The 25,784-nt window shown below is 41.3% G+C and overlaps 2 protein-coding genes across 2 annotated transcripts in view; one reads left to right on the top strand and one right to left on the bottom strand.

Moving 5' to 3' along the window:
• Positions 1 to 16,026, bottom strand: part of akr1a1b (aldo-keto reductase family 1, member A1b (aldehyde reductase)) — a 42,402-nt gene extending 26,376 nt beyond the window's left edge. Inside the window, exons 1-2 of the mRNA XM_060919972.1 lie at positions 15,906 to 16,026; positions 11,730 to 11,824 (exon numbers count right to left, since the gene is read on the bottom strand). Of these exons, the coding sequence (XP_060775955.1) occupies positions 11,730 to 11,810 (81 nt within the window). The 5' untranslated portion in view covers positions 11,811 to 11,824; positions 15,906 to 16,026. The remainder of the gene's footprint in view (positions 1 to 11,729; positions 11,825 to 15,905) is intronic.
• Positions 11,659 to 25,784, top strand: part of LOC132885357 (sialoadhesin-like) — a 28,647-nt gene continuing 14,521 nt past the window's right edge. The window contains exon 1 of the mRNA XM_060919970.1: positions 11,659 to 11,682. The gene's annotated coding sequence lies outside the window, so the exon portion shown is untranslated. The remainder of the gene's footprint in view (positions 11,683 to 25,784) is intronic.

Below are 25,784 nucleotides of genomic sequence, written 5' to 3'. Positions count from 1 at the left end.
CTTGGCGAGTGCCACGTCCAAGGGCAAAATAATCAGAATAGACATCATTAGTATGGACACTGGCTTTAGGGGATGAATAAAGGAGGCGAATCCAAGAAATAAATGTATCACCAAATCCAAATTTCTTTAAAACTGCGAACAAGTACTCCCACTCTACCCTATCGAATGCCTTTTCAGCATCTAAAGAAATCACAAGTTCAGGAAGTTCAGCCGAATGTTTTGAATAAATTATATTGAAAAGTGTACGGGTATTAAAAACAATTGACGTCCCTTTATAAAACCATTTTGCTCTTCAGATATAATGTGAGGAAGCACATTCTCTAAACGAGATGCAATTACTTTAGCCAACACCTTTACGTCAGCATTAAGCAGAGATAGGGGTCTGTAGGAACCACAGGAGGTTGGATCTTTGTCCTTCTTGAGAAGGAGAGCTATAGTGGCTTGTGTCAAAGTTGGTGGTAGGGAATCACTTTCTAAAGATTCATTGAATACAGATAAAAGTAGCGGTGCCAATTTACCAATAAATGTTTTGAAAAATTCAATCGGAAACCCATCAGGGCCTGGGGCTTTGTTAGATTGCATAGCTTTAATAGCATTTGATACTTCATCGAGGGAGGGTGGGGAGTCCAATTGCATAGCAGTATTAATATCAATGACAGGAATTGAGAGGTTCTGAAGGAAATTGTTCATTTTAGTGTTCTCTGTAGAAAACTCAGATTTATATAATGAAGAGTAAAATGATTTAAAAGTAGCATTAATTTCCAAAGGATCTGTCGTAATAGTGAAAATTAATTTTGTATATATGGTGTTAAATTTGATTGGGTTATTATTAGTAATGATTGGTTCATTCACTGCAGTCAATATTTTTGTGCTGAACTCATGTCACATGACTGGTGGCCATTTTGAAATTGGCAGATCCAAGCACATACTTTAAACCAAAACTAACAGACACAAAAAACCTCTCAAACTGCTGTCAAAAGTCCTCACCAGGCAAGTTAAACTGCGTTTTATATCAAATGGACCTTATTCTTTATATTTCCATGAAAAAATTGATTCCATTGGGTGGGGCGGCACAGTGGTGTAGTGATTAGCACTGTCCCCTCACAGCAAGAAGGTCCTAGGTTTGAGCCCAGCAGCCGGTGAGGGCCTTTCTGTGTGGAGTTTGCATGCTCTCCCCGTGTCTGCGTGGGTTTCCTCCGGGTGCTCCGGTTTCCCCCACAGTCCAAAGGCATGCAGCTTAGGCTAACTGGTGGCTCTAAATTGACCGTAGGTGTGAATGGTTGTCTGTATCTATGGCCAAGTTTACATTAGACCGTATCTGTCTCGTTTTCTTCGCGGATGCACTGTCCGTTTACATTAAAACGCCTGGAAACGCCGGGAAACGGGAATCCGCCAGGGTCCACGTATTCAATCCAGTTCGTATCTGGTCCGGTGCTGTGTAAACATTGAGAATACGCGGATACGCTGTGCTGAGCTCTAGCTGGCGTCGTCATTGGACAACGTCACTGTGACATCCACCTTCCTGATTCGCTGGCGTTGGTCATGTGACGCGACTGCTGAAAAACGGCGCGGACTTCCGCCTTGTATCACCTTTCATTAAAGAGTATAAAAGTATGAAAATACTGCAAATACTGATGCAAATACTGCCCATTGTGTAGTTATGATTGTCTTTAGGCTTGCCATCCTTCCACTTGCAAGTGGTAAGTGACGCGCATGCCCGATATGCACTGAGAACACACACACAGCGGCTCAGTCCCGAATTACTGCTCGTGCGCTCCACTCGCGCGCTCTGTGAGCTGAGCAGGGCCGGAGTGCGCACCCTCCAGAGGGCACTCGCTGTTCAGGGCGGAGTGATTTGGAGCGCAGGATGCCTGCGGAGCCGAGCGTATCCGTGTATTGGCGTTGCTGTGTGCACGCGAATCGTGTATTGGCGTTGCTGTGTGCACACTAATCATTTTAAAAACGTTAATCTGATGATCCGCTGATACGGTCTAATGTAAACCCCACCTATGTGTCAGCCCTGTGATGACCTGGAGATTTGTCCAGGGTGTACCCCGCCTCTCGCCCATAGTCAGCTGGGATAGGCTCCCCGCTTGCCTGCGACCCTGCAGAACAGGATAAGCGGCTACAAATAATGGATGGATGGATTCCTGGGCTCACGCTAGCCGCTCGCATGTCCGCAAATTGCGAAGTTTTATTCCAATTTGCGAAAAGAAAATCATCTGTATTCGCATTTTATGCGAAAGTCATTTAAAGTTTAAGCAAAATCCATCAAACAATTGTGATTTCTCAAGATAAACAGTACCTTTCAGGGCCTGAATTTGGGCGCGGGATTGCGGGTATCGCGCATATTTTTTTTAATTACCGCACCTTTAACGATTCTAATGCGAGAGATTCCCACACACATTACTGCATTGCCTGACAACGTCAATCTAGTAATGGATCAGTGTGAATGCGCGACTACCTTCTGTTCTCAAGGTTACTTGAATTGAACCCTCCTTTTACTGACTGACCCCCCTCTCCCCCCGTAGCCTACTCAGAAAAAAAACAGCAGACACAGACAGTTCACACACACACACAGATACAGCGCGCGCACTCTTCCTCTCTCGGACTTTCGCTGTAAAACACATGGACCGCTGGCTAAAACGTACAAGTGCAGTGGCAGAAGTTTCCCCTGCTAAGAGGAAAACTCCTGAATCCGATGGTGGTAATAGCAGTGTGAGTGATACCGTTGAGAATACTGCTGAGAATACACAGGACGAGACAGCTGACATTAACGTCGACGTTGCAAAGGGGATTAGATCAGAGCATGGCTATAAGAAAAAAGTATTTACAAGGAATAGCAAAGGACACTAATGCTGACAAAAGGGATGACCACTAGGAGAAAGAGTAGGAAAGACTACACATGTACAAGAATCCTGCACTCAGCAAAGATGAATTGTTCAGTGTTGAGAACAATTTGATTTTTTTTAAATTAAAGATGGCATATAACACAGGAGACAGGGCTATATGGTATAAGAGAATCCTGAAAAGTCAACAAAGACTGTTGTCATGTTAACGTTCTATATGTGGACTGAAACAAAGTTTGTAAATTCATTCAGTGTTAAGAACAGTTTGATAGTGTTTTCTTATTTTAATTGTAGACATTAAACAGAGGACAGGGATGATCAGATCAGACATGAGAATAGAAAAATGATATAAAAGTTGATAAAAAAAGAAGATGATATAAAAATGTTATAAAAGGAAAAAGCAAAGGTCACTGATTAAAGAGATGGCCACTAAAAGAAGAGACAAATAACACAAACATAGTTAAGAGAATCCTGAAAAGTCAGCAGACTGGTTTAAGTTAGATTTTAAGTTAGACTGCTTGTGTCAATAAATTCATTGAGTGCTATTAAGAACAGACTGATTTTTTCTTTTTTTATAATTAAACGAAGCAGTGACACTTAAAGAATAGTGCATGAAGATGAGGAAGAAGCAGCTGTGTAAAGCAACACTAAGGAGGTTGTAAAATTAGCTTAAGAGCAATTCCAGTGTTATGGACGTGACACTTGAACTCAAAATGGCAACAAATGACCCAGTGCATGTTTTATTGTCTCCCAGTATTTAAACAGGTGTTGCATATTTTAAGGCTGTACCATACTGGAGAAGTGATAGAACAAGAACAATTCCCATAGTACATCTAGGGCATGCCAGAAAATGCCAATAAAAGATGCGTTATGGATGTGACAGAAAAAGTATCACTTTTCTTGGGTGACTGTACATTTTTATCAAACTCTGTGAAATTGTAAACCTAATGTCGAAATGGAGATATTCATTTGATAGAGGGGTCCAAGGTGAATATTAAAAATCTTTGTTTAAAATATTTTGTATTTCATGCAGAGTTTCGGAAGGAAAAGTCAGCGTTATGGATGTGACGAAATTCCGTTATGGATGTGACGCGTCTGAAATAGACATGGCATAAGTTTAGAAAATCAGCAATTTAACCACCATAACCCTTTGAAAAAATCTCTAAATATCAGCTAAAACTATCAAAATTCTTAAATAATATTTAGGATGGCTATTGTTTTGCTGTTTTGTGGATTTTAGCATACATTTCTGTGGCTTGTGGCAATAATATAGAATTGTACATGATCAAAGTTGATTTTAGCTTGGGTTTTACATTATAAGAAAGAAAGACTGACAGTGACATATTAGGTTGGTTACAAATTGGTTCAACTTATTCACATCTGTAAAATACAGGCCTAGGTGATATCTCTGGGAGTGGTTTTGATGTATTACATGTTGCTTTATTTTTGCATGGTGAGGTTGACATTTACATGGAATTGCCCTTAACTAAAAGGCACACAACCTTCCAAACTCTTCCTAGAGCCTTACTCGCACTGCTAGAAAAAGGCTATTGGTGTTTGATGGCATAACAGTCAGTCAGCAATGTCATGCTGTAAAGGATCTCTTTCATTTTGTGGTGGTTTTCTACCCTCCACCCGAAACTGAACAGTCCATATCTTAGATGGCTGGTGGGAATAATACTTGCATTTATCCACCCTTTGTCTGACAATGCTATCCAAATTTGGAGATATCAAAATGAAAAGTCTACTAAAAAGGATACCTCAAATGGTGACAAAAGGTTACATACTGTAGAGATCTTCAATCTGAGTAGTGGCAGAAGGTAAGACCTAAGCTATTTAAGCCCACAAGTAGCGTTCCCCACAAACTGTATAAATCCCCCCCCATTTGAGTCACTGAGGGGGGGAATTCCCCCCCATTCTGAAAAATGAAATTCAGGCCCTGCCTTTCGTGTCCATCTTCGATGTTTTGATTTATAACCAACGTCCCCCGAGTTTCGAAGCTTCTTACTGGTTGACTGCAAATTATGTCTTCCAATAGCATCGGATCTTACATATAAAATGATCAATTTCCGAGTTGCGCTGATAATGTCGCCAATTCTCGCTCATTAGTGAACAAGATTATAGCGAGGTTTGTTTAAAATAAATTATCCGACTTTACGTATGACAAAAACTTATCTAAAAAGTGAGATAACATATTAGAATATTCCTGTTAGCTTTCTCAGTTAGGGATAAAAACACGATATAACCATTCTAAAGACGTATTTTCTACATATCAACCCTGACAGAACTTTGGAAGAACTCACAGATGAACCAGGATATATCGACCAAGTGTACCTTGTTTTCAGAGCGTTTTGACGCACATGGTTCAAAGTTTTGACTGCAAGTTTCACTTGAGAAATTAATGGTGAATATCGTTATATTTGGGTTATGAGATTAATTTATAAGAAACAACCATTGATTTTAACTCCCTGAGCTCCCTTCATCCTACCCATAAAGACACACACCCCCCCCCCAAACACACACATGGATCCCAATTACACACATACACACACACACACAGGCCAGTCAGCATACTATAGAGGGTGACTTATGCCGCTTTTCCACTACAAACGCGGCTGAGTCGGGCTGAGCCGTGCCGTGCTGAGTCGAGCTGAGCGGGGCTGTTGGAGTTGCATTTCGACTACAACCGCGCTGAACCGTGCTGGCTGGAAGTGGGTGGACACATTGGGTGGAGTTAGCGAAAGTGGGTGGACGTCACGTGATGTCGTTAAGCGGCGCAAACAGTGACATCAGTGAGCTTTTAAGTGGTAGTCTCACAACCCGGATAGTAAACAATAAACATGGAGGACATGGAGTCGTTAGTGTTGCTGGTCTTGGTGCTGTGGCTTGTTGTCACCGACAACGCCAACAGATACTGGCAAGAGCGTATAGGTGAGGCGTGGCGCATAAGGCTTCAGAAATTCTCATAATTCGTAATTCTTCTTCTTCCGGGTTTACGGTGTTTACAGATCCCAGCGTGCTCGCGGGGCGTGTGTGGGCATGTGAGGACAGTCCTCCTCACCAATCAGTGCACAGGGGAGTGTCTGCTCACGCCCCCAGCCTCACTCAGCTCGGTTTGGCTCGCTTCAGCCCTACTCCAAAACGGTGCGAGTTTTGGGGGCTAAGCAGGGCTGAAGCGAGCTGAGTCGTGCTGTTTTGAGATAGTCGAAACGCGAGCCGTGTCGGGCTGAAGCGAGCTGAAGTGAGCTGAAAAAGGGTAGTGGAAAAGGGCCATAAGGGCCTCTGCATGCTCTTGCGACAAGGCTTTTGCAGATAGCTTTTCGCAGACAGTTGTAATTTATCGTTGAGCGGGGAGTAATAGGCGTGCGCGATGTTATTCACCGCCACAGCGCAAGGGGGCGTGAAGTCGCGAAATCGCTAGGAGTAGTTGGTGGGTGTGGTTAGTGGAGTGTTTATCCTCCGGTTACTTATAATGACTTGAACTGGAGTCGTATAGATGTACGTACTTCCTCACGTCCTCGATCAACCGCTCTTCGTGCTGCTCCATCTTCGCTCATGTTTTTAAAAATGGCGGTCGTGAAAACAAACCAAACCGGGAAAGTAGGGAAGCGGGAGTGCATGTACAGCGGATGTAGAGTGGACCAATCAGAGCCCTCTTGTCTGCGACGCTGTCTGCGAGGCTTCTGCGGTGGTCACAATTTTTGGGAGGTGCGCGCAGAGCGTCTGCGAAGGTGGGGGGGCTACGCAGATGCCATCTGCGACGCCATCTGCGAGGACTGCGTTGTCAGCATAAATTGGCCTTAAGGGCTAAAAGGTGCATAGATAGCAAAGAATGCAAAGCACATCACACCAGATGTTAGATATAATTATAATGAAAAATATGGACTCTGTAAACCAGATTAAGCGGGTTAAATTAAACACACAATTTCATTACATACAGTGGTGCTTAAAAGTTTGTGAACCCTTTAGAATTTTCTATATTTCTGCAAAAATATGACCCAAAACATCATCAGATTTTCACACAAGTCCTAAAAGTAGATAAACAGAACCCAGTTAAACAAATGAGACAAAAATATTATACTTGGTCATTTATTTATTGAGGAAAATGATCCAATATTACATATCTGTAAGTGGCAAAAGTATGTGAACCTTTGCTTTCAGTATCTGATGTGACCCCCTTGTGCAGCAATAACTGCAAGTAAATGTTTCCGGTATGTGTTGATCAGTCCTGCACACCAGCTTGGAGGAATTTTAGCCCATTCCTCCATACAGAACAGCTTCAACTCTGGGATGTTGGTGGGTTTCCTCACATGAACTGCTCGCTTCAGGTCCTTCCACAACATTTTGATTGGATTAAGGTCAGGACTTTGACTTGGCCATTCCAAAACATTAACTTTATTCTTCTTTAACCATTCTTTGGTAGAATGACTTGTGTGCTTAGGGTCGTTGTCTTGCTGCATGACCCACCTTCTCTTGAAATTCAGTTCGTGGACAGATGTCCTGACATTTTCCTTTAGAATTCCCTGGTATAATTCAGAATTCATTGCTCCATCAATGATGGCAACCCGTCCTGGCCCAGATGCAGCAAAACAGGCCCAAAACACGATACTACCACCACCATGTTTCACAGATGGGATAAGGTTGTTATGCTGGAATGCAGTGTTTTCCTTTCTCCAAACTTAACGCTTCTCATTTAAACCAAATTGTTCTATTTTGGCCTCAGCCGTCCACAAAACATTTTTCCAATAGCCTTCTGGCTTGTCCATGTGATCTTTAGCAAACTGCAGACAAGCAGCAAGTTTTTTGGAGAGCAGTGGCTTTCTCCTTGCAACCCTGTCATGCACACCATTGTTGTTCAGTGTTCTCCTGATGGTGGACTCATGAATATTTAACATTAGCCAATGTGAGAGAGGCCTTCAGTTGCTTAGAAGTTACCCTGGGGTCCTTTGTGACCTCGCCAACTATTACACGCCTTGCTCTTGGAGTGATCTTTGTTGGTTGACCACTCCTGGGGAGGGTAACAATGGTCTTGAATTTCCTCCATTTGTACACAATCTGTCTGACTGTGGATTGGTGGAGTCCAAACTCTTTAGAGATGGTTTTGTAACCTTTTCCAGCCTGATGAGCATCAACAACGCTTTTTCTGAGGTCCTCAGAAATCTCCTTTGTTCGTGCCATGATACACTTGCACAAACATGTGTTGTGAAGATCAGACTTTGATAGATCCCTGTTCTTTAAATAAAACAGGGTGCCCACTCACACCTGATTTGTCATCCAATTGATTTGAAAACACCTGACTCTAATTTCACCTTCAAATTAACTGCTAATCCTAGAGGTTCACATACTTTTGCCACTCACAGATATGTAATATTGGATCATTTTCCTCAATAAATAAATGACCAAGTATCATATTTTTGTCTAATTTGTTTAACTGGGTTCTCTTTATCTACTTTTAGGACTTGTGTGAAAATCTGATGATGTTTTGGGTCATATTTATGCAGAAATATAGAAAATTCGAAAGGGTTCACAAACTTTCAAGCACCACTGTATATACAGTTGATGAAATGATCAAAATAAGAGGATTCAAGAATAAATAAGCATGCTATGAACATAAATCAAGAACATGGAAAGACAAAGGCAGGAAACAAGCTTGCAAACACTATTGAAACACCAACAAACTACAATAACAATTCATTTTTCAGTATTATGTCAGTGCAAGAAACATTTAGAAGTATAACATATCTTGCTAAAAAATTACTTTGCTAAAAAGAAAATTGTTCTTTTAGCATTTCTTGCTAAGCAAAATTGCAAATTGCTAAAGAAAAATTTGAGTCTTTAGCACTTTTCGCTAAAACAATTTGGGTCCTAGAGTGAGCACAGGATTCCATTGAGTAATTATCACAGCTTTGGGGCCTTTTAGATCTAACAAGTAGCTTTATTCACTGATTGATATTATGACTAAGAGAAAATTACCAAATTTCATCTCTGTGTACATCAAATCTAAATCTAAAAGGACTTAAAAGGCAGCACTCCCGAAATTCCACCAGCATGTTAAGTATGCTACAAGGGGAGATAACACCCCGGACAAGGTTCACTCTCACATCAAACTAGGCTACAGGGCCAGAACACTACCACATCTGGGCCAGTCCAACTACCTGTCGTTGCTTTTAATCCCCGCATATGCCCCCCTCAGGAAAACTGCTCCTGCTATCACCAAGACTGTTGCCACATGGCCAGAGGGTGCCTCCCAGCAGCTGCAGGATGGCTTCGAGAAGACCAACTGGGGGGGTCTTTGAAAATCAGGACCTGGAGGTGTTCACAGACAGTGTCCTGTGCTACATTAAGAACTGTATAGACACTGTCACGGTGGACAAATGCATCTAGGTCTACCCCAACCAGAAGCCCTGGATGACACAGGGGGTCCAGCAGCTGCTAAAAGAGAGGAACACTGTCTGGTGGTCTGGCAACAAAGACCTCTACATCACAACTCGAACCAACTTAAAGAGGGGCATCAGAGAGGCCAAGGCAGACTACAGGAGGAGGATAGAGGACCATCTGAGCAGTAACAACAGCAGGCAGGTGTGGTAGGGAGTCCAGCATCTGACCAACTACAGGACCAACCTTGGAGCTGCTGAAGGTGACCCCGCACTGGCAGAGGAGCTGAATACCTTCTTTGCCCGCTCCGAGGTCACAGCACCAGACTCGGCACCACTACACCACATGGCACACAGCAGCATAAACCTCACAATTGAAGAGCATGAGGTGAGGTGCACGCTACGGGCCGTCAACCCGGGGAAGGCGGCTGGTCCTGATGGCGTCCTGAAGGACTGTGCAGATCAGCTGGCTGGAATCTTCACAAAGATCTTCAACCAGTCCCTGGCACAGTCCACTGTCCCACCCTGCCTTAAATCCTCAATTATAGTCCCCCTGCCCAAGAAACCTCATATTTCTAGACTCAACGACTACCGACCAGTGGCACTCACCCCAGTGGTGATGAAGTGCTTTGAAAAACTGGTCCATTGTCACATCACAGCAGCCCTGCCCCGCAGCCTTGACCCCCACCAGTTTGCCTACAGAGCGAATAGATCCATGGAGGACGCCATAGCACTCCATACTGCACTATCACACCTGGAGCAGCAGGGGAGCTATGTGCGGATGCTCTTTGTGGATTATAGCTCTGCATTCAACACTATCCTCCCTCGCAAGCTAGTGGTCAAACTAGGGGACCTGGGGCTTCCACACACTATCTGCATGTGGATCAATGATCACAGACAGAGGGTTAGAATGGGCCACTACACATCCACGGCCCTAAGCCTCAGTACCGGCTCCCCCCAAGGCTGTGTGCTGAGTCCCTTGCTCTACTCCCTCTACACACACGACTGCTCCCCTGTCCATCACAGTAACACCAAGGTGAAGTTTGCGGATGACACCACAGTGGTGGGGCTCATCCCCCGGGGGGACGAGTGTGCCTACAGAGATGAGGTGGAGCGGCTGTCAACGTGGTGTAGAGCCAACAACCTGGTCCTCAACACCTCAAAGACCAAAGAACTCATTATAGACTTCAGGAGAAAGAAAACAGAGGTACCACCATTAATCATCAACGGGGACTGTGTGGAGAGGGTGGCAGACTTCCAATTCCTGGGAGTCCACATCAAGGAGAGCCTATCCTGAAGCGTGAACACCTCTGAGCTGCTGGAAAAGGCCCTGCAGAGACTGTATTTCCTGAGAATACTCAGGAGAAACAACATCACACAAAGACTGCTGGTATCCTTCTACCGTGCCTCCACTGAGAGCATACTAACATACTGCATGTGTGTATGGTACACTAGCTGCACAGCGGCTCAGAGGAAAGCGCTCCAGAGGGTCATCAACACCACCCAAAAGATCGTCGGCTGCCCTCTTCCCACACTGGAGGAACTACACAGTTCTCATTGTCTCAAAAAATCCCAGAACATTATAAAAAGACACCTACCATCCCGGTCACTCCCTGTTTCAATTGCTGCCTTCAGGCAGATGGTACAGATCAATACACGCAAGGACAAATAGACTCAGACACAGTTTTTATCCAACTGCAATAATAACCTTCAATGCTGTTAAATAATGTGCAATACAAAACCTGACTGTGAAACAGACCGATGTAATGACAGAAAGTATGCATGTCTGTAGATGTATGTTCATACGACAACTGTGTGTCTGTACTGTCTTTTTTTGCAATGACTGGGTGTGTTTGACTGTGTGTTCATGTATGCTGCTAATATTGTTATATGTTTTCTATGTATTCTTTTTAACTTATATTTTAGAGACTCAATGAATGAGGCACTGACTGGAGAGCACTTTAAATTTTGTTGTACTTGTGACAATGACAATAAAGACCTATTCTATTCTATCCTAAATCATATGTAAATTTGGAAAGTGTTGTGTCAGTTACCAAGAATGTTGCGTCAGTTATTGTACATTCCATGAGCTCAACATTTTTCATAGTTTCTTTCTTTCAAACGTTAATAAAATTGCAACAAGTTTCACAGAAATTGGCATTTGTACTTGGGTGTTCAACAGTTGTCGAATTCTCCAAGTCAGTTACCAATGTTATCTGCATGCCACTAAATAAATTATTCATATCTGGGAAAAACTCTGTGTTGTTCAAGATGGCCTTTGGGCGTCAAGTCATCATACATTTGTTTGAGTTTGCTCTTTCTATAATAGCCACACAGTTTAATTTTAAACCCTCTGAATGTTGCGTTAGTTACCCATGGAATTGCCCCTCATCTCATTTTGTAATTTTCAGGTTGTTTACTTTTGCCAATTAATTAATTAACCTCCCAACAGGCAATGGGTGAGTATAAAAAGCATATATTATGCATGGAATAATTGTACATTCACCTTTCCAGGCTCACTCTTCCATGTCCCTAATCCGACGAGTGGCATCTTTCGGCCGGTGTTCAGCACTGCAAAGTCGTTCATTTTGCCTTATGACTCTAAAGAAACAAAAAGAGATGATTCCCTCTTTAGTCTTGAACTCATGGACTGAGTAGGTATTTGAAATGTCTACGTATTTAAACCCTGACTCAGGAATAGTGGTGCCACTGGACTTTTCCCCACTACCATTTATACTTCACTGAGGTTAATCAGTGACAAAGAAAGACAGAAAGGAAAGATGAACCTGCTGACTTGTCAAAGGACTTCCTAAAAGGAAGCTAAACAAATGGGAAATGTCTAAATATTCATATTTAGGATATGCTTTATCATCAAAATTTGATAAATTTCAGGGTAAAGTGTCTAAATTTATAAAGTACAGTCTTCAATTTCTCTAAATATAGAGATTTTGGGTTAAACAAGACGCTCAGTGTTACTGTAAACACATTCTTTATGCGGATATGCTAGCTCACTATTTATGCTAGTCACACTGATATTAGCATACTACAGTACTAAATAGTGCGGCTGCATATCCGCGTGCGTACTATTTCCCCATACTGTTTAGTACAGTAGTATGCATTTTCTAAACTACTACAATCTTCCGCAACACAGAAAAGCAAGGGAGCTGGATCTTAATACACAATCTTTAATAAATTATTTTAGCAATATAAGTTGTTCTAGGTGCTCGGTAGGAGGAAAACCCCCAAGCTCTCTCTATTTTAACACAATAAATAAATAAACCACATGAAGTTCGGATTTTCCGTTCCACCTTAAATTATCCAGGACTTACTACCTTCCGCCTGTAGATGGCGCCAAAAGCGCATTAAAATTACTTGCACAATTTAATACTGTGTAATGAATAAAGTGAAAAAACAGAAAAACCTTGCTCATTTCGCATGCTATTTCAAAAACATGACAATTGCATATGAAAACGTGTTTAGCGTATTGTACAAATACTCAATATGAAGGCATGCTTTTATGGCTGAGGACTACAGTTGACTTGCTAACTTTAGGACTGCGGTTGTCATGAACAGTTTTGCACTCAAATTTCCATCAATGAAGAGTTATAACCTCAACGAAACTGACTTCATGTTAAAACTGTTAATGTTATACACCGTAAAACATTTCAGCCTTGTTTAGTTATGTCCACTTTTTAACTCAATGAGCTCTGAGAAGTGTTTTAATTTGAACTCATCTGTGCAAGTTCTCAAAGGTTATACTTGAATTACCTAGTTGCCTTGACTAATTGAGACTTTTTCTGAGTTGAAACAAAGATAATCGTCAAATTGAGTTAACTTGCATTTTCAAGGCAGCAGGTGAACTTGCATTTCCAAGTTAAACCAGTTTGAAATGTTTTACAGTGTAGTCATGTTGTCTGTTGTTGTTCAGGTGAGGATGGGTTCCCTTTTGAGTCTGGTTCCTCTTGAGGTTTCTTCCTCGTGTTGTCTGGGGGAGTTTTTCCTTGCCACCGTCGCCACGGGCTTGCTCATTGGGGATAGATTAGGGATAAAATTGGCTCATGTCTTGGGTCATTCAGATTCTGTAAAGCTGCTTTGGGACAATGTCTATTGTTAAAAGTGCTATACAAACAAACTTGACATTTTACTGTAGGGATTTTTAATAATAGACCTGCAAACTTGGCTTTTGAGATTATTCAATACAAACAAATTGCACTTTCTGCCTAATTCCTGTGCTATTATCTTCTGATTTTTCAAAATGCCTCACAAATCAGACAATTACATATGAAAATGTGTAATATACTCTCAAAATACTCAACAGGAAGAAATTTTACTGTATGAATTTTTAATAATAGACCTGTGAATTTAGCATTTGAGACTAGTCAATACACCCAAATAACACTTTCTGGTTAATTCTCACTTAAGCTCATTTAACAGTGTTTGTGTCTGAGTAGTTTACGTAGTCCACAGATCACCCCACTTAATCCACAGCCATCTCGATGCCTTTTTCTACAGCCTCTGTGGTGTTTATGATAGCTCTCCTAATGTGCAGCTTTGTGATGCCAAGACGCTTGAGGGCCAGTCTCCAAAGCCTCTGCAGCCAACTTCAATGGGCTCACACTGAGCCTTTCATCCTTGGCTCCAGCATTCTCCTACCAGACCCTCTGATTTTGCCGTCTTCCTTTCTACCTGATCTTCTCAGGGATCTGTGAGCTCTAGCACGATCACTTGTCTTGTGGAAATCTGACATCAAGACAATGTCTGACCTAAGTGCTGTTACTGTGATGGCGTCTGGGAATTTAAAATGTCCTCTTCTCTGGCACAGTCAGGATGTTGGGGTTTCTGCCATATCACAATGAAGTGGTTGGATGGGCTGGGGAGGACATCATAAACCAACTGGATCAGAAACTTTATTTGTATTAGCAGATCTCCATCTACAAGATCCTTCAGTCCATTGCTTGCTCCTATCTGATCCATGCACCCTGCTACCACATCCCTACAATCCTGCCGGTACAAATTCCTCCAACCCTGCTCGATCTGAGGAGAAAGATTGTCTATAGCTGTTAGCCATGTCTGTAGCTCATTGTTGGTTGCCCAGAATGCTGCCGTGTCCTTCAGGATGCAGTCAAAGACCTTACCCAGGTTCTTAGTGACTTCTTAGTGACTGACAGGATCTGGGTACCTCCTGTGAAGAAACAAAGTTTGTCAGTTACTTTCCCCTTCCTTCCAACTAGGGACCTGGACTTCACTGGTTTGAAATTCATCCAGGCTCAGGTGATGAAGATCCATCTGCATACCAGCATTGATGATGTCACCATTAGGTCATCCATGAATATCCTGATGAGTGGCTGCCCAACACTGAACTTGGTCAGGAGGCCTCCACACTCCATTTCCGCCAACTTGACAAACATGTTCATGGCCAAGGTGAGCAATGTCACTAAAATGGTACACCCAGTGGTAATACATTTGTCCAGCCAGTGCCATGCTGATGTTCTAGAGGTGGTAAACCATTATGAGGTCATCTTTAGGACACCTTCTGCATGGACGTATTGATATACAAGTTCCTCAGGAGAAACTTTGTCAGGAATCAGGCAACAATATTGAAGAATACTTTGCCCTCAACACTGAGGAGAAGGATTCAAGTGAACTGCTCAAAGTTCTCCTCTTTCAATGGTGATTCTGCAAATCAACGCTGCTGTGCCATCTTTCCTCTCCACCATACCAACTTGATAATTCTCCACAATCAGTACAGGAGCACTGTTATAGACCATGTATGACACTTTGCTAGGCCCTGGTGCTGAGCTTGTTCTGGCAGCATCATGTGCCTCCTTCAGGGTGGGCTCCTTAATATTGAATTGGAAGCTGGGTTCTGGTAGAGATATCAATGCCCTCTAATTTGCTCAGTCACTAAAGGTGTTATAGGGATGCTGGTCAATTTCTGTGCTCTTTGGAGCAAGCAAGGTGTTCAAAGAGAAAAATCTAGAGCAAATAAGTAGAAGACAATTTCTCGCATACCAAGCTCAAAGGACCACAAGATTCTTTTTTAGATGTTTTGAGAATGAGGAGACAACATCATAGGAATTCAGCAGAAAATCAAATTTGCTTGTATTCAATAGTCTCAAATGCCAAGCTAAAAGGGCCAATTTAAAAATATCCTCCAGTAATATTTCTTCATATTGAGTATTTTGATAGTACATCACACCCTATTGTCATATGCAATTATCAGATTTATGAGACGCTTTGAAAATCAGAAGATAATGGCACAGTAATTTGGCAGAAAGTGCAATTTGCCTGTATTCAAGACTTACAAAAGCCAAGTTCACAGGTCTATTATTAAAAATCCCTACAGTAAAACATGTCTTCATCTTGAGTATTTATACAATACACTAAACACAATTCATATGCAATTATCATGTTTTTGAAATAGCATGCAAAATCAGCAGGTTTTTCCTCTCTGCACAAGTGTTCACTGAATTGCATCGCCTCAGGTCATTTTAGTGGGCGTTAAAGCGACACCTATAGGCAAGAGACTGTAAGTGCTGGATATTTTAAGGTGGAACAGAACAACTGAATAAATAAACCAACTTCAGTCTCGTGATTAAAATCTGTGATCAAGCCCATTTCGGATAAAATAGACTTAACGCACACACACAGCGTCTATACACACAAATACACACATACTCACAGTAACTATCTTCACTACACAATATCTGCACTGGAAAATCAGCCAAGGATGGTGATAAAAACCTTTCATTCATCAGTTGCCCCACCAGTATGAGTTGGGGCTATACTTCCGGTCCACACACCGCCAAATTAAAAGTCCCTTTGGATGTCACACAGGAACACGAGTGAAGGGAATTTCGGATCTTTTCACTGAATCGGGTCACCAGTAATCTCATCTCATCATCTCTAGCCACTTTATCCTGTTCTACAGGGTCACAGGCAAGCTGGAGCCTATCCCAGCTGACTACGGATGAAAGGCGGGGTACACCCTGGACAAGTCGCCAGGTCATCACAGGGCTGACACATAGACACAGACAACCATTCACACTCACATTCACACCTACAGTCAATTTAGAGTCACCAGTTAACCTAACCTGGATGTCTTTGGACTGTGGGGGAAACCGGAGCACCCGGAGGAAACCCACACGGACACGGGGAGAACATGCAAACTCCGCACAGAAAGGCCCTCGCCGGCCACGGGGCTCGAACCCGGACCTTCTTGCTGTGAGGCGACAGCACTAACCACTACACCACCGTGCCACCCGTCACCAATAATAATAATAATAATAATAATGAGTCTGCTAATTGCAGCTCTAAATGCTAATGTAGTGAAGAAAGCCATAATATATCAACAAGAACTCTCTGACAAATAGTAGGCTCTGTGGAGAAAGAGTTGAGAACGTTACTCACATAGTAAGCTCTTGCAAAATGCTCGCACAAAAAGATTATAAGAGATGGCATTACAAGGGATGCTTAAATCTTCCATTGGAGTCTACGTCAGAAATATGGCTTTCAAGTCAATACTACATTACGGGCATTTAGCAGATGCTCTTATCCAGAGCAACATACGACGTACCCAGAGCAGCCTGGGGAGCAGTTGGGGGTTAGGTGCCTTGCTCAAGGGCGCTTCAGCCATTCCTGCTGGTCCAGCGAACTTTTAGTCCCAAAGTGGCTTCTCTAACCCACCCCAGCAGTGGCGGCTGGTGAAAAAAATTCTTGGTGGGGCTGGTGTGCCAATAGATTTCCCTGCCTAGTCCAGTATGAGCATTCAAATGAACAGTCAGAAAATGATAACAATTCCACAATAATAATTTAATTTCCTTCTCAAAATCAGTAGTTTCACAGATAAGTTAAATTAACAATTTACAGCTATATTAGGCTCCATTTATGCTTTGGAAAGGAATGGTATCAAATACAATACAATACTCAAATACCTCTTCATTGTGCCTTCTTATCACCATTAACCATGGTGGTATCTCCACGAACCAGGTAAAGTATTGGAGAACGAGCATGCAAAAATCCACTGGGACTTTATTATACAGACAGATTGGAAAATTGAACATAACAGGCCAGACATCACTTTGATGGACAAGAAGGCAGATCTTTGTAATCTTTAATGTATAATCGGTATACTCCTAAGTCAGCATAACTCTACTAGGGGTTCAAAGAATAATAAAAAATATAAATAATCAAATAACATTTGATTCAATTAAGCTAGAAGAGGGCAGCATGGTGGTGTAGTGGTTAGCGCTGTCGCCTCACAGCAAGAAGGTCCTGGGTTCCTCCTCCTACTCAAGCGAGTAGGACGCTTCTTTGCTTTGCTCCTGCTTTCTTGATCTTTATTTCTATACTTTACTTTCTCATTTAATTTCCACTATTTTTTCATTTTATTTTTCATCTTTATCAGCTTTTAATTTAATTTTAATTTAATTTCCACTATTTTTTCATTTTATTTTTCATCTTTATAAGATAAGTTAGCTTTTAAGACAAAATGCCAGGGGGCAAAATATCCTGCAGAAAATGCATGGAACTAGAACAGAGGATTTCTATCCTGGAATCAAAGATTGATGCTCTGCCAAAGACGGACAAATTAAAAGCGATATCTCAGGAAAGGAGTAAAGAAACAGTGGCTGAGAATGCAGAGATTGCACTCCGACAGACCGATGGCATTGCAAATCGAGTGGAGGAATTCATCGATCAAGCTGGGCAAAATGTGAGTACAGAAAACTGGCAAATGATGGGTGGCAAGCCCAAAAATAAAAACAGAAGAGTAATTACCTCAACACCAGCTCGTTCTACAAATTACAATAGGATTTACAATCCTATGGAAAATTCACAGCCCATAAGGCTTCAGAACAAATTTGAATGCCTCAGGGATGTGGAAGAGGATTTTTCAAGCGGACAAACACATCGTAAAAAGAGATCGCACCAAGATCGAAGAGCTGTGGGAAGAGGCAAAAAGCAGCTCGTTACACCACCTGATCCCACAACCCTTGTTCTTGGTGATTCCACTGTAAGAAATTTAAAAGGTCATGGGATGATTATTTGCTGTCTTCCAAATGCATCTATCTCTGACACCAAAGACAGCATTTTGAAACTCATGTCAGAGCATAAAACTATCAAACGTATTGTTGTGCATGTGGGAGCAAATGATGTTTTCAGAGAACAGCTGTTTGTCCAAGATGATTTCAGAAAACTTTTTTCTGATCTCTATAAGACTGGAATACAATCTTTTATTAGTGGCCCACTCCCAGCAAGAGGAAGTTTTGCATTTTCTCGACTCTTCAGTCTTAACACCTGGCTTAGAAAAACTTGTTTTTCATTTGGTATGAACTTCATAGACAATTTTAACCTTTTCTGGAATCGCAGAGAATTTTTCAAGCCAAATAGCACTGAACTCAGCTGGATTGGAGCCAAGGTCTTAGTAGACCATTACAGACTTGCAATCTTTTCTCAGCCAGCATTGAGGAAAACAGTTGATAAGATGTCGCAGACGGACATAGTTACAAAAAACAATATCTCTGCAAAGACAAAACAATCATCTTTGCAAGTCGTCATCAAGGACACACAGACATCTGATCTGCCAGACTGCCAAGATTCAAAGACAGACTGCCAAAAATCAGAGACAAACTGCCATACAAAGAATTCACCAATTTCTCGCTCTTCTGATCTGCCAGACTGCCAAGATTCAAAGACAGACTGCCAAAAATCAGAGACAAACTGCCATACAAAGAACTCACCAATTTCTTGCTCTTCTGACTTCATGACGCCATCTTCCTCTTCCACACGTATGGATTTCCCAAATAGCATGCAGAGATTGCTGCCAATGACTACACTCTCTTTTTCCAGCCCAAATCTGTCGCGACAAGCAGTGTACCCAGTTCATCAAAATTGTGTTCACCCAGGACTTTCAGCTGGCTCACCATCTAAAAGATACATGTCATCTCCAATCCTTTCACCCTCAAACCAAATGGAACATTTAGAAAGTTTTGTTTGATGTACTCTGGGTCCCTGCAAATGGGTGTAGTTTTGAAAACCAGCTGGGACCCTATATGCCTATGCCATTCTCTATTCCTGTGTTGATAAGAAATAGAAAACATAGAGCACATTTAACCCAGGGGGTAAACCAATCTAATCTCCTTCCTGTTTTAAAACAATATCAGAGTGCACAAGCAGATATTACTTCTAGACTTTCTGTAAAGCTAGCTCTTCTGAATGTTAGATCACTTTTAAACAAGTCATTTTTAATTAATGATCTTATCTGCAAACACAATCTTGATTTTTTGCTTCTAACTGAAACTTGGCTGGATCAAGCAAATAGTGCTACCACCCTTATTGAAGCAGCTCCCCCAAATTTTAATTTTTTGAATGTTACCCGACAAGGGAAAGGTGGAGGGATCGCAAATATATTCAAAGTCTCTTTTCAATGTAAACAATCCTCACTTGGTGATTTTACATCCTTTGAACACTTATGTGCACTTGTTACATGCTCTACTAACATATTATTATTAACTATTTATAGGCCTCCGAAACATTCAGCCAAAGTCTTTCTTGAAGAGTTTGGTGAACTGTTGTCAGTCATTTGCTTAGAGTTTGATTGTCTTATTATATCTGGGGATTTTAACTTGCATGTAGATAATCCTGAAAACACTTATGCCAAAGAACTACTTGCACTTATTGACAACTTCAACCTAGTACAACATGTACAGGGGCCGACCCACTCTCGTGGTCATACCCTTGACCTCGTCATCACAAAGGGTCTTACTGTTTCTACTACTGTTGTTGACCTGGCCTTATCTGATCATTTTTGTGTTTTCACTGATGTTTCTATGTCTCCTCACATTCAGAACAGCTCAACGATTATGGGTAGGAGAGTCATAAAAAACAACACATGTGCTCTCTTTGAGCAAGCTCTCTCTCAGAACTCAACCAAAATGTCAGACTCTGTAGATGATTTACTGGAAATTTTTAATTTAAATATGACCCAAATTATGGATGATATTGCTCCATTCAAAATCAAAAGAGTCAATGATAAGCAGAAAGCACCATGGAAGCAGTACCCGGCTGTTAAACTGCTAAAGAGAGAATGTAGAAAGACTGAAAGAAAATGGCACAAATCTAAACTTCACATCCATTATCAAATCCATGAAGAGATGCTTTGTAATTATAATTATGAAATTCGTAAAGCAAGACAGTCTTTCTTCTCCAATATCATAAACAGGAATATGAACAATGCCCGTGTGCTATTTTCAACAGTAGAGAAGCTAACTAATCCCCCACCACAATTAGCACCTGAACTTCTCTCAGTTAATAAATGCAATGAGTTTGCATCCTTCTTCAAAGGTAAAATTGATAAAATACAGCAGAATATTGCTCATAATATATCTCAGCTGCAAAAAATTGAAAAACTGCAATCACCAATGACACAAATAGATAACTTCAACACAATGTCAGAATTTTGTTTAATTGATTATGAGACTCTTGAAAAAACTGTACAAAATCTCAGTTCCTCAACATCTGAATTGGACATTCTGCCCACCAACTTTTTTAAGTCTGTTCTTCATCTTATAATTATAGATGTGCTTCAAATTATAAATACATCCCTAGAGACTGGCGTTGTTCCTGTGTCCCTGAAAAAAGCCGTTGTAAAGCCCCTACTTAAAAAAAATAATCTGGATCCTTCAGTATTAAATAACTACAGGCCAATATCAAATCTACCATTCATCGGGAAAATCCTTGAAAAAATTGTCTTCAATCAATTAACTGCCTTCTTGATATCAAACAGCCGTTTTGATAATTTTCAGTCAGGTTTTCGTGCCAATCATAGCACTGAAACAGCGCTGATTAAAGTTATAAATGACATACGTCTTAATACTGATGCAGGCAAAACATCGGTCCTGGTATTACTGGACCTCAGTGCAGCTTTTGATACTGTTGATCACAACATACTGCTATATCGACTTGAACACTGGGTTGGGTTGACTGGTAAAGTTATCAATTGGTTAAATTCATACTTAAAAGATAGAAGCATTTTTGTTACCATGGGAAATTGTTCCTCAACGTCAATGTCCTTGACCTGTGGTGTCCCCCAGGGGTCGATTCTTGGACCATTACTTTTCAACCTTTATATGCTCCCACTTGGGCAAATTATCAATAACAATTCAATTTTGTATTACTGCTATGCAGATGACACCCAAATTTATTTTGCTTTATCACCTAATGATTATGCCCCCCTTGAATGTCTTTACCAGTGTATCGATCAAATTAAAAACTGGATGTCACAAAATTTTCTTCAGCTGAACTCAGATAAAACAGAAGTAATTCTATTTGGAAAAAAAGATGAAAGACTCAGGATTACCAGTATTCTTGACACAAAAGGGATTAAAACCAAAGAAATGGTTAAAAATCTTGGTGTTTTCATTGACAGCGAGCTAAACTTTGACAGTCACATGAAAGCAATCACTAAAACGGCATTCTATCACCTAAAAAACATTTCCAAACTAAGAGGACTTATGTCAAAAAATGATCTGGAAAAACTGATACATGCCTTCATCTCTAGTAGGGTTAATTACTGCAATGGCCTTTTCACAGGCCTGCCAAAAAAGACCATCAAACGACTTCAGGTGATTCAAAATGCAGCGGCTAGGGTTCTCACACGAACAAAAAGAACAGAGCACATTACTCCAATTCTAAGGTCCCTTCACTGGCTTCCAGTAAGCTACAGAATTGACTTTAAAGCATTGCTGCTGGTGTACAAATCTCTAAATGGTACAGGGCCCAATTACCTCTCTGATATGTTGCAGCGGCCTAACCCAATCAGATCTACCAGATCGCAACAGAAAAATTTACTATTAAAACCTGTTGTTAAAACAAAGTGTGGTGAAGCAGCTTTTAGCTACTATGCAGTACAGCTATGGAACCAACTGCCAGAGGACATTAAAAATGCTCCTGCTGTTGGCAGCTTCAAATCTAGACTAAAGACCAAGCTGTTTTCAGATGCTTTCTGTTAAATAATTAATATTGTCTTCCTTACATGTTTTTATAATCTGTACTTTTACAGTTTCTGCATGTTTCAAATTTTACTTAACTTTTATTCTATTTTATTCTGCTGTTTTTTTTCTCCCCCTATTTGAACTTCTACTTCATTTTATTTTTTTTATTTCTACTACTGTTTAATTCTTATTATATTTTTCCCATTTATTTTATGTAATTTTATTCTCTATTGTTTACTGTTTTGGCGGCACGGTGGTGTAGTGGTTAGCGCTGTCGCCTCACAGCAAGAAGGTCCTGGGTTCGAGCCCCGGGGCTGGCGAGGGCCTTTCTGTGTGGAGTTTGCATGTTCTCCCCGTGTCCGCGTGGGTTTCCTCCGGGTGCTCCGGTTTCCCCCACAGTCCAAAGACATGCAGGTTAGGTTAACTGGTGACTCTAAATTGACCGTAGGTGTGAATGTGAGTGTGAATGGTTGTCTGTGTCTATGTGTCAGCCCTGTGATGACCTGGCGACTTGTCCAGGGTGTACCCCGCCTTTCGCCCGTAGTCAGCTGGGATAGGCTCCAGCTTGCCTGCGACCCTGTAGAAGGATAAAGCGGCTAGAGATAATGAGAATGAGATGAGAATGTTTACTGTTTTGCTTTTACTTCTGTAAAGCACATTGAACTGCCACTGTGTATGAAATGTGCTATATAAATAAACTTGCCTTGCCTTGCCTTGCCTTGGGTTCAAGCCCAACGGCCAATGGGGGCCTTTCTGTGTGGAGTTTGCACGTTCTCCCCATGTCTGTGTGGGTTTCTTCCGGGTGCTCCGGTTTCCCCCACAGTCCGAAGACATGCAGGTTAGGCTAATTGGTGGCTCTAGATTGACCGTAGGTGTGAATGTGAATGTGAGTGTGAATGGTTGTTTGTCTCTACGTGTCAGCCCTGTGATGACCCGGCGACTTGTCCAAGGTGTATCCCGCCTCTTGCCCATAGTCAGCTGGGATAGGGTCCAGCTTGCCTGCGACCCTGCACAGGATAAGTGGCTACAGATAATGGATGGATGGATAGACTAGAATAATAATTCTATAATATAAAATGAAATATAACATATGAGCTATATCCATGTGAATATTTGTGGCAATGGCTTTAAATTTATCAAGAGTCTCAGGAATTGTGGATATAAGTAAATTATTCCAAGTCTTTATCATTCTTGAGTAGAAGGAGTATTTAAATATATTGTTCGATGTACTAAGTTGGTGAAAAGGCTGACAGTTAGGTAATCTGGATGTTCTTGTGTTACGAGACACTTCAGGTGGAAGATGAATGCCAAGCTGCCCTTGATAGATCTTGTAGAACATGCACACTAGGTTGATAGATTGACAGTGTTCCAAAATATCCCAGCCCAGTGCTTTGATCATGGGTGATACGTGGCTGAAATGGGAATAATCACTGTAAACAAATCTAACCACATGGCATTGAACCATTTCAATCTTATCGTAGTGCCTGGAGATAGTAACACTGGCCAGAAAGAATTTGAAAAGATCAACACCTATGTTGACCTGAGAGGATGTGGAAGAGGAAAACTATAGTAATCCCAGTAGTAATAGGAGCACTGGGCTTAATTCCTCATAAAACACCCGCATTTCTTGGATCAGTTGAAGATCAAGTATAACGTTGGGATTGTGAAAAAAATTTGCATTGATCAGAACTGCAAGCATGTTGTGGAATGTGCTATTGCTCAAAGGTCATGGACACCTGATGGACATGCAACAGTATGAACAGACCAGACACTGAGACTGTGAACTTTTCAGTATGTAATAATAATAATAATAATAATAATAATAATAATAGGTGCTACATGCTACATATTTGCAGTGACTAAATGTATACTCAATTATTCCTGCACTAAAGGGCAACTCACCCTGAACGACTTGAACATTAATATTTCTGAACAAACAATATGCAAGCTTCAATTTTTTAAAATAAAAAAATTAAAATGGCAGCACAATGGTAAGCACTGTCACCTCACAATAAACAGGTTCTAGGTTTGAACCTTGCAGTTGACTGGGGCCTTTCTGTGTGGAGTTTGTATGTCCTACCCGTGCCTCCATGAGTTTCCTCCAGGTGCTCTGGTTTCCGCCCACAGTCCAAAGACATATGCATTATGTCAGCTGGCTACTTTAAATTGCCCATACTGTAGGTGTGAATGTGAGTGTGAATGTCTGTCTGTCTGTGTTAGACCTGCGATAGATTGGGCACCTGTCCAGGTTGTACCCCACCTCTCACCCAAAGTCAGCTGGGATTGGGTCCAGCTTACTTGCAACCCACAATGGATAAGCAGTATAGAAAACAAATGAAGGAAAAAATGTTTTTTTAAAATGGTTGTCTGTCTGTCTGTTTGTGCAGCCGTCTGAGATTCACCTTAGCTTGATATCTCAAGAATGAGTGGTTGAATGTTTGTAGGAATTATATAGAATAAATTGCAACCAGCAAATGAACGAATTAGATTTTGTCTGAATGGACTATAATTGTTGGTGGTGGCAGCATCCCTGTTGATGCCACTGGTGTTGAGTTCTACTTGTTTGTTTTAAATTTCTTTCATTGACAAGTTTTTTTATGCCATTGGGAGTTAGTTCTCACATCATGTCTACCTAATGAGAGTGATGCAATAGTGCTTTAGTCCTTTAGACTGTCCAGCTCACTAACCTTCTCCTTCTCTAATCTCCTCTAATCTGTATACTCTACTCAAACAGAATGTCATTGTTCTTGTCATCTCAGAGATAGCCACCAAGCCAAGACAAATCTCAGTGCAATTATGTCATATTGCATTTTGGATCTTTGAGTCCAGTGTTTGTTGTCTCCATGAATCCTACTTTGGATTGCTCATTAACATGACATTGAACATTGCTGGAAAATGGTGCGTGAAAAAAGAAGCTCTTGCTCCGTTGCATTTGTTTTTTAGCTAGTTGTGAAATCTGAGCATCTTCCCTGATGTTAGAGATCACTGAACATTTTTCTCCATTCAAACATTATTGTAACTGATAGAAATATATGTTTGGCATGCTTGACACTGGTACAGGCTGTTCTGATTGCTACTTGTTTTGGTTAGTCAAATCCTTGAGATTTATCTTTGCTCACACATTCTGCTCTTTGCTTAATGAAGGGTATGTTGACCAGTAATGTCTTTCTTCTTTTCATAAGATTATGATCCTGACAGGCGATGTAATTGGTGCATAATATCTCTCTTCTTTTATACAGTAGTGTATTCTAAACCAGTGATGTAATGCTTCAACACCCATTTACGTTATACATAGATAACTTAGCTTCGTCAATAACATCATCATCCAATCACACAGCTACAACACATTCTTGAATGTGAATATATACACGTTTGTCTGACAATAAACTGAGAAACATCTCTGAGCAGCTGTGTCTGTGTCAGTGACTGTTTGCTCACAGATCAATCCACGAGGCAGAATCTCTTAGGTGGCAGAGGTCGGCATTTCTCGATCACACTTTGTCAATTCAACCTTCTTCGCTACAGACAGATCAAAACCTAACAGTAACTGCTCTAGCAATGCAGAACAC

The sequence above is a fragment of the Neoarius graeffei genome, chromosome 4 (genome assembly GCF_027579695.1).
Source record: "Neoarius graeffei isolate fNeoGra1 chromosome 4, fNeoGra1.pri, whole genome shotgun sequence".
Lineage (NCBI taxonomy): Eukaryota > Metazoa > Chordata > Actinopteri > Siluriformes > Ariidae > Neoarius > Neoarius graeffei.
The sequence above is the reverse complement of the archived record's forward strand: the minus strand, read 5'-3'. Positions and strand labels throughout refer to the sequence as shown.